At 30.5% G+C, this 10,167-nt stretch overlaps 1 protein-coding gene and 1 non-coding gene across 2 annotated transcripts; one reads left to right on the forward strand and one right to left on the reverse strand.

Annotated features, from left to right (window-relative positions):
* Window positions 1-4,644: 4,644 nt before the first annotated feature.
* LOC107769749 (uncharacterized protein At4g22758) lies at window positions 4,645-6,181 on the forward strand. The gene is made up of 2 exons (XM_016588994.2): window positions 4,645-5,281; window positions 5,577-6,181. Exons 1-2 carry the CDS (start codon window positions 4,879-4,881, stop codon window positions 5,762-5,764), a joined length of 591 nt encoding a protein of 196 aa, XP_016444480.1. The 5' UTR covers window positions 4,645-4,878; the 3' UTR covers window positions 5,765-6,181.
* Window positions 6,182-9,802: 3,621 nt separating this feature from the next.
* On the reverse strand, window positions 9,803-9,874 carry TRNAG-UCC (transfer RNA glycine (anticodon UCC)). The gene has a single exon. It is a non-coding gene; the product is annotated as a tRNA-Gly (tRNA).
* Window positions 9,875-10,167: the final 293 nt, after the last annotated feature.

Below are 10,167 nucleotides of genomic sequence, written 5' to 3' on the forward strand. Positions count from 1 at the left end.
ACATAAATTATAAGAGAAAATGTGAGTCCTAAATTAATTGAAAGTCAATATCGTGAGAACGGATGGGAAACTCGGACATGTAGACTTTGACGAGAAATATGGTTGATTATCATATTCTATTTACTTTTTTTCCCGTTTTATCATCTCTCATTGAAACAATCTATTTGGACCGTTGGATCAACATTGAAAATATATATAAAAAAGATATTCATCCTTAAGCAACGGTAAATGCGTGAGCCAAATGTTTGTCAAGACAACTTTCTTTTTTCCTTTTTGTTAAAATATTATTATTGATTATATCCCAATTTTATTGACATATTTGATGCTTATTTTGACTAACTTTTAACTTCTTAAGATTTTATTGTTTCTTGATATAAAATTTAAATATTTAGAAATATATAACAAATTATACTTTTTGATTTTAGAGTAATAAAAAAACATTGTCAAAATTTAAGTCAAAAGTTTTGACGTGCAAATTTAACGAAACAAAAGGAAGACCTCTATCTATAATTCTATACTATATGTCATGTGAATTTCTTATACCGTTGTGTGGTTCACTCCATTGCGAAAGAAGAGTTATTTCAGAGATCAGAACTGAGACCTGCAAGGGTCCCCACTTTGCCAAAAACTTATACTGCTAAGTGCTAATACATACATACAGTTGGTTAAGAATGGAGACAAAATATTTTGACATCACACATTTTCAAGTGACAAAGAAATTCGCATGAAATTATACAACACATTTTATGTACTCCCTGTTGCAGACCTATAATAAATATTACTCTAGTTAAAATGTTAGTACATCTCTAAGAGTTTAATTATTTGTATAAGTTGGTTCACACAATTCTACATAGTAATAAAGAGAAGAATACTCTAATCTCACAATCATTGCTCAACAATATATTATACGTGTTTATCATAGCTTTTATTCTTACTACTAGTAGTCAATATTTCTTTGCAAAAAGTGCATTATTATTTGGTAATTCGAAGATGGAGCTAAGCTTGGCTAAATTAATTTTTCTCCTTCATAACCTTATCATTTTAGGTTTGGACTGCAATTATTCTATTTGATTTGCCACACCTCATAACGGCCAGGATCTTTACACAAATACCTGATTGAATTTACTTTTTTACTTTTTCTAGCCAGTATACATAAATTATATAATAATTATACATATATTATCTGCCAGCTATTTTACATTAAAGCGCTTGGAAGGTGGCTATTTAAGTTAATTCTTCAAACTGTGGTTAAGAACCCAAGTTTATTTTGCACTGGCCCAAGGGTGTTTGGATGAATGGAAAGGGAAGAAGGAAAACATAGAAATAGAGAGAAATGATAGCATAGAAAGTGAGACAAAAAAGGTTTCCTCAAGGCAAAGCCACAAGAAACTAACAATAACTTTCATAACTTTCCTTTCTCCTTCTTCCCTTTATTCCCTAGCAAATAAGCAATTTACTTTTTGGAAAAAGAACATGGAAAGGAAAGGAAAGGAAAGGTAAACTATACAAATATAAAAAAGCGATATAAAGAAAGGAAAAGGGGCAGTTCCCCTATGTTATATTTCATTTTTTTATTCCACATCTTCCCGCAAGATACGAAACAAGAGAAGAAACACGTTATCAAATTTTCCCTACCTTTGAATAATTTCTTTGAGGAAAGATTATTAGGTTACCATTGAGTATTTTCACCGAGGTAAAAATCATTTATACCCCTTAACTTTGATTTAAAAATTAAATTTCCCCCTTAATATTGAACAATTAGCATTCACCCCCTCCCCCTCTTTATCCTACACATTATCTATTTTGCCCTTGTCATTTTTCAATTTCCTCCTCTATGTGTAATACTCTTTTTTATTTTACATGCTATTTTTATTATTTTTTCTATAATTTAAATGATATTGTACCTTATTATAAATTATAATATAAATTTACTCAAAAATAGAATATCCTTTATATTATTTGTCATGTTTGATCGGCCTTCCCCATACCAGAACTGAAAGGACATACAAGCTCCCAAGAGATTATTTGATATTCCTTCATAATATGACGCGCATTAAGTATATATTTAAGTTAAAATTTATCAGTGATAAATATATTTATTCTTTAGAATTTGTTATAAAATTTGCTTTTACTTTTAATAATTACAAAATTTTATATTACTTGCATTGAGGATATGTTTATAAGGTTCTCATCAATTTTTATGTAAACAGATTTTTGAAATTTGATTGCTATGAATACATAATAAAAGCAAATTATTTTATTTTAATTTTTATTTTGCTCATCCTTTTTATTATTCAACATTAATGAATTATATGTTTGGTTATCATTTTTTTTTATTTTTCATTTTAAAAATAAAAGTAAGCCATTACATAGGTAAGTTCATAGCATAGATATTAAAAAAAAGAAAAAAAATATCATTATACTATAAAGGTAAAAAATAAAATTAAAAAAGCCTAAAGAGATAAATATTGATAATATAAAGGTTAAAATAAGCATTTTAAAAAGTCAATTGAGAAATAAGGGGGAGAATAAAAGGAAGTTTGATTTTTAAAGCAAAGTTTTGGGGTGCAAATGATTTTCACCCAAAAGTTGTCTAACCATTTGAGTACAAAAGCAAACTTCACGAGGATAATATTTAACTTCTCCAATAAAATAATATTTTCTCATTTTTTTCGGTTTTGACAAGTATGGAGCTTCTTGATGAACACTTAAGTTAGCTAAAGTAATTTATATTCTTAAATGAAGCATGCGACTTGCTTTTAGTTTTTTAAGGTCTGGAATGGTTGAACTAATCCATAAAATGAGAAAGAAGAAACCCAAATTCCTGTAAAAAGAAAATGGAAAAAGTACTTATAGTGAAAATGAACAGTATATAAATTAAATAATACTCTTAATTTCTAGTGTTTACATTGTTGTTCGCTTGATTAAACAGCTTGTATCACCGTCCTTGTGATCCTTTATTTCGTATTCTAATTTCTGGCTCCTAGCTATGAACTTGAGTACCTGACCAATAATTATTTAAACTATCACGTGAAACATAGTAATGTTAACTAAATTATTTGTTTTATCTTTCGGCTAATCAATCAATCTTCCCATATGCTCTAGAATTTCATATATAGTATAAAATTACTTTCTAAGATTCGGAAATATCTTATCAACCCATACTTTAAGCGGGATTTAAATCATTTATGTTATGCACTTAAAACTTATCATTTAAATCTTTTATTGATACATAATTCTTGAAGTAACCAGTACTTAATCTATGTCTTTTTCTTTCTTTTCATTCGGCTGATTGTTATGATACTTAAGTAATAAATAAAAGATTGGAGATTCGGATTTTCAATTTTCTTAACCTTTTTTACACTAAGATTACGTACTAGAATTACTTAAATACAATAACAAAAATATTAAAAGGAAAATATCATTTGAAACTCAAAATTCCATCTCGACCACTAATTCTTCCGTCCCAACTTAGGTGGCGATATTTGACTCAGCTAGAGTTTAAGAAGAAAAAAAATTGAAATTTGTGTTGTAAAACAAACTATAGATATTTGTATTGGTTGTAAATTATTTCACTAAGGATAAACTAGGAAGCTTAAAGTTAAATTATTTATAAATAAGAAAATAAGAAATACAAATTAAGTATAACACATACATAACCACAATTTAGATCCTAATTACCATACATAACTACTAAAATTTGCCTAATTACCATTTGTAGCTACTGATCAATTATTACCAGCTTGTATCGCTTGTATTCAAACGCGCAACGAATACATCGTGTGTCAACTGTATTCGTTCGCACAACAAATACAATACGTACCAACTGTATTTGTTTCATACAATTATATCCGTTCACGCAACAAATACAATATGTATCAACTATATTCGTTAGCACGACAAATACAACCAACGCGAAATACAAGGTGTATATAAATGATACAACTTGTATCGACTGTATTCGTTCGCGCAACGAATACAACCAAAACAAAATATAGAAATACATAAAATAAAATACTATTGTTGAGATTCAAACTCATGACCTCTACTTATTAAGCGGGTGTTCTAACTAATAGAGAGCTACGAGAACTTGTTGCTTTTTTTGTTTCAGTTCAAAATAATTGATCTTCAATTTTATTACTATAGCTGAATTTATTATAAAATTTAATTATAGTTATGAACGATAAATACAATATATATGTTTGATGTGTTTCATTAAATTATCCTTAATTACCCATATTCTGTGAAAATTAAGGAGAAAGTTCGCATTCTTTGCTTATTAATGCTGCAAATCGGGTCACCAAATGTGTGAACTGTGAATGGCCCCAGGACATCTATTTCAATACTAACAGCCGCATAATATGTAGAACCACTGAAGTATCTCGCACGTGTGACTCCCTGACCGCAACGAACAAACTTTACTCCACCCCCAACTTCTCCGCGTACATTACAAATCATCGTGGCCTTACCGTTTACCGTTACATCAACAGGTAACCGGTAATTACCCACGAGCCCTCTCGCTATCAATAGAAGACTTTGTTGCCTAGGGCGACCGACATTACTCGGTTATAGGTACTCAAATATAATGTTAAAGCTCCTTATATTCATTTCCCCAAATAAATAGGCCTATTCCTTCAGTCCTTCTTCCCGCTGATTGATGAGCTGTAAATTTTGCTCTTGTTTCTTTCTTACTTACGATTCTACCGCTCTTGTTATGGTCAACGCCGCTCGCCGGAAAACTGAGAGCCACCTCTCCATTCCTCCACTCAGCTTCCGGCGTCACATATTTTCCGCCGCCGCATCTTCAGGTAACAAAGATAAATCATCTGTAAACCTATACATATATACATACAAATAGAGAGATACTCTTATACTGTGATGCCGTCTCCGACTCCGAGAAGTCACCGGAGAGTTATCGAGGAGAAGAACCGGAAGGGGAAGTTGCCGGAGAAATCCATGTCGTTGCACGGAGATATTTCAGGGAGCACTTCAGAGATGTTGCGAAGGCCTAGGACTGTTCCGAACTTGTTCTCCGGCAGAGGACCTTCTGCCGGTAACTCAGCGGAGGTGCAGGTTAGGTTGAAGTTGACGAAGTTACTGTTAAATGTGACGATTCAGAGGAGTTTAGGTCCCGTTCATGTGCTGATATCACCGGAATCAACCGTTCATGATCTTATCGCCGCCGTTATACGGCAATACTCGAAGGAAGGAAGACGTCCGGCACTTTGCTCTGCGGATTCCTCCGATTACGATCTTCACTTCTCGCAGTTTAGCTTAGAAAGTAAGAGCCGTTCGATTGTGCTTTCTTGAATATTAACCGTTAAATCGAGCCGTCTAAATTACCACCCTCCTTTTCAGATTAAATTGACTTTGACACAAAATTTATGGAAAAAAAAGCATTTTGATGGTCGTAAAAGCTCAAAAGCGCAAAGCTTTGCGGGGATATTTGTGTTTTTATAAAAGATTTTTGTCAAGGATAAAATGGATAAAATAAAATTTTAAATTGAAATAATTTTTAAATATAAAAGTATATTATTGATTAATTATTTTTTGTTATAATTGATTGGTGGGTCCAGGTTTGGACAGGGCGGAGGAGCTAACGGCGTTAGGGTCGAGAAACTTCTTTCTGTGCCCCAAAAAGTTAGGCCCTGAAACTTCGATGGGAGGTGACTCAACGGTGTCGTCTTCAAGATGTACAAAACAAGCTGATACTGATATCAGTATAGCCTTGCCTTGGCCTAAATTCATGGATTTCTTGCTGTGACTATTTTACTGCTTCACAGCTTTGGTAAAAAAATTTCCAAACTCATATCCCGTTAAATATGTATCACATTAATTAAGATGGAAGGAGTAGTACCCCCTAGTTTTCTAGGTTGATCTCATTTATCACTATTGAAGTTCTATGTGGACGAACTCCAAAACCTAGGAGGTTGTATTTTTCCTTATTGAATATAGCTTATTACTTATATATATATATATATATATATATATATATATATATAAATATATATTATGTATAAGTTAAATAATCAATTACCCGTATAATTAAAGATTAAACTCATTGTAAGCAGGGGCGGATCTATGTGTAAGGGACGGGTGGTACGCCACCCGCAAGCTCTATGTAATAGTATGTATACATATATGTATATATAGAAGGAATCTATACAAATAATTTAAGTGACATTGGCAAGGCACTATCACTTTCATCCAAACGGTAGGAGTTCGAATCTTGCCTAGCTTACTTTTTTAAAAGTATTTGTTTGGTGCATTTAAGACAATTACTTTGTTTCTTCTTTCTCTTTACTTAATTGTTCTTTTTTGTTTATTAATAAGTCATGTTGACTTGTTCTTTGATCTTATTATTTTATTTTTATTCAAAGAAATCTCCATTGTTGCACTTTCCTAACTCCTCCGTGATTTATCAATAGATAATAGATAAAGAAAAATTAACTGTTTTCTCCGGGACCACAACTCTGAAAATCTATTTGTAGAAATCAAAAAAAAAAAATTAAAAAAAAAATCCTTGAATAAGTTATTGCTTTAATCAATGATGAAAGTTTATTTTTTTGTCAGATTGCTCTAAAGTAGGACAATTGTATATAATATCGAGTGAGTTAATTTTTATGAAAAAGATAAACTGAAAAATATCCATAAACTTGCTTAATATTTAGAGGGCTTATTAGTATAAGTTTTTGCTTAAGTATCTAAATATAAAGTGATAACGAGTCTTTATTCTTGTACAAAATACATAATCCAGTTGAATTTTTATGCTTTTTTTTCAAGTTATCATAATTATTACATAATGTTTTTGCTCGATCGATTTATTTATATTAACTTCAAAGATAAATAACTCGAATCGAAATTCAAATAGACCAAATCGATTAAATTTATATCCTATTAGACAATATAAATTATAATATGATTACGTTCAAAAATTTTGACACCCTAAACTTTTAAATCCTTATCCGCCTCGTTGAAAGCATGTTCTCTTGCTTGTGTTATTTTCCAGTCGTGTATTCGCGCTCAATAAAAGTCATCATTGCAATTTTGTTTTATCAGAGTATGAATGTACACGCAAATGGAGCCTCCAGTCTCTTTCCCCGATTATGTGCAAACTTGTTGGCTCGCCGAAACACAACTAAATATTATCTAGGAGTTGTTATGGATAAGTTGAAAACATAAGCCAAAGAGTAGAGAAAAGGATATGATTTTTTAATTATATTCATTTTTCAGATTTCAATTTATTTTACTTTCGACAATGACCTCACTTTTTACTTATGCATATAGCTTTTCATTGATTATTTGTTCTCATATCTAATTAGATGGATATACTAGTAGCTCCTTAAAAAATATTGACCATTTATTAAAACCAAATCAAAACAAAAAACAAAAAAAATAAAAGCCCCCACCTAGGTGTTGAGTCGATTCCCCAATTAAGTACTAATAGTATTTCTTTTCTTATTCCAACTTGATATTTGCATACTATTCTTAGTTCGTTTAGAGTACTCAGTCACTACATATGCAATAAGATTATAGGACAAGCAAGTTGTTTATTTAGTACTGCAACTGGAAACGGTCCTAACAAGCTATCCCCAACTTGTCCAATATATATATATATATATATATAAAGGACTTTAAAAAAGTGATGTGGCATGTCTCTTTGGCCAATAATCAAACTTATCTTTTTTTTCAAATTTTTGACATTTTTCCTATTTATGTGCTACATTAGAAAATCCAAAATTCACTTCTTAATTACATTCTCTTAATTCTACCTCTCTCCGTTACTCTTCTTTCTCTCCCATTTCTTTTCAGTTTAGAAGCCTAAAAGTCTCTGTCATTAATTCAGTGATCAATTTATGCAATATATAAAACAAAGAAATAGATATGGCTCTAAGAATGTGGGCTTCTTCAGTAGCCAATGCACTAAAAATCTCCGCCTGGAACCAAACTTGCCCCTCTTTTTCTTTCTAGAGGTGCTTTCAACTGTAACTTCTTCTTATTATATTTGAATAGTATATTAGTTATTTGATAATCACTTAATATTAGTTTGGTATTTATTCATTTCATTCTACTGTTATTTAAATTCTTACTTGCACAGTATTGACACTTTGCATATTTTCTAGAGAGGGTTTATTGGACTAAATAGCGTCCCATAGCTGACATCACTAATGCATACTCGGGTTTGTCTTCTGCCTTATAACTCCATATACAGTCTATTTTTCCAATCAAATACTATATTTGAGATCAATTTTTGAGGTTAATTCTCATGTGGGCTCTAGCATATCATGCAAGGAATAAGCTTGCTTTACTATACCGTATAGACCATAAGAGGGTAATTTGATATCAATTAAAATGCGCTATTGCTTTTTCGTTTTTTTTTTTTTATAGTTTTATTTGTGATCTTTGCATATATCTGACTATATTTTCTCTCTGTTAGTCTTTATTTATTTCCCCTACGTCCCAAAAATATGATCGCTCTGCATGTTCTTTATATTATCCCGTGCATCATTTTATCTTTCTTTTTCCCTTCTCCTATAATTATTTAGTATTATTAGTACTTTTTATGCTGATATATAATATATTATGTGTAATTATTTTATAACGTTCGTTTTTTTTTTTCAAATTCCTAAGCGTTTATTCTCTTTAATTCGTTTATTTTTCATATTCTTATTATTTGGTTTCTTTTCTTATTCCAATTAAATCGGATAATTAACGAGAAGGTAGTTCAATATTTCTTTTATATTTTTTTGAAAACTTTAAATAGTTGGCAGTCTTCTACCGGGCAATTCACTTCCAATAACTTTTATTTATTTAATAGAGAAACTATATGTGTAATAAGAGGTCGAAAAAGGAAATTAACTCACGGGGATCTCTGTGAATTATCCTGGGTAAGATGGCCTTCAACATGGTCATTATTGTAGTTCTTTTTTCTTTATTGTACTCTGCTAATTTTATATATTTGTAGCGGCATTAAATTATAATTTTTAATAAGTGCTCGAATTAAAAATATATTGTGCAACATTTATTAGCGTGAAGAGAAAGAAAGAAATGCATAAACCTTTATATCTTTTTATTTTTACAAATAAATTTATTGCGGCCAATTATTGTAATTTTGTAAATATTAGTATGCAATTATAGAATTTAATGATACTTTTTACATTAATACTTTTTTTTAGCGTTTTAGAAGGCTATAATTATGAAAAATTAATAAGTTTTGTTTCCACTTCAATTTGTTATTCCAAATACACATCCAATAAACTGGTAAAATATTGTGGGCATGTGCAATAACATTTGGATGTTGATAGTTATTATCGCTTAACTTTTATTCTCACTCTCTAAGATATCACAAACTATTTTACTGTCTAAGGAAAGTTTTAATTTCTTTTATATAAAGTCTCTTCCTAGCAAAATCACCTTGAAAAGAAAAAGAAGAAGAAAGATCTTAAAAACTTGTAGCTCCAACCCCACTAATGATAATTTTGAATATACTATCTTCATTTTAATTTTTAAGAGGCTTTAATCTTTTCAAAGACGAATTAATTTAGGTATATTGCAACATTGTAACTCTATATTAAAAGAATTCAAGTAGAAAACTCCAATAGAAAAAGAAATGCAAAACAAATACTCATTAGAACAATATTCTTGTTATTTATTTGCTTTGTCTTATCTATAACGGTCACACGGAGCACGGGTTATTTTACTAGTTAAACCATTATGCTAAATTGGAAGTCCTTCTCAAGACTCGTCTTGGGTCAAAAGAGTCTACAAGGGCCAAAATGAATATAGCATTTACAAAATAAGTTGCGTCTGCCGGGAGTCGAACCCGGATCTATTGCTTGGAAGGCAATTATCCTAACCGTTGGACTACAAACGCTGCTGTTGGTAGTTGATCTTAAAGACAATTCATTTAACTTATTGTATTTGATTCTGTGCACTTGATAGTTTTTCTAGTTTTCATTTTCATGAAATATTCCTCTCAAATAACCAAAAATTAATCCAAAAAAGCTGTTTTACATATTCATTTATATAATAGAAAGAACAGTTTGTACCTTTTATCTGGCTTTTTGAAGAGATATAGGATAGACATGTAATTTGACTTATTTATAATTATCGTTATACTTAGAGTTATCCTATATTTTACATGTAGATGTACTCTATGTATATTTT

Source organism: Nicotiana tabacum, chromosome 22 (assembly GCF_000715075.1).
Source record: "Nicotiana tabacum cultivar K326 chromosome 22, ASM71507v2, whole genome shotgun sequence".
Classification (NCBI taxonomy): domain Eukaryota; kingdom Viridiplantae; phylum Streptophyta; class Magnoliopsida; order Solanales; family Solanaceae; genus Nicotiana; species Nicotiana tabacum.

Excerpts from the sequence above, each read along its gene's own strand:
- LOC107769749 (XM_016588994.2), top strand. The coding sequence starts at position 4,879 with ATGCCGTCTCCGACTCCGAGAAGTCACCGGAGAGTTATCGAGGAGAAG. Across the intron at positions 5,282-5,576 it reads CTCGCAGTTTAGCTTAGAAA|GTTTGGACAGGGCGGAGGAG; the intron begins GTAAGAGCCGTT and ends TGGTGGGTCCAG.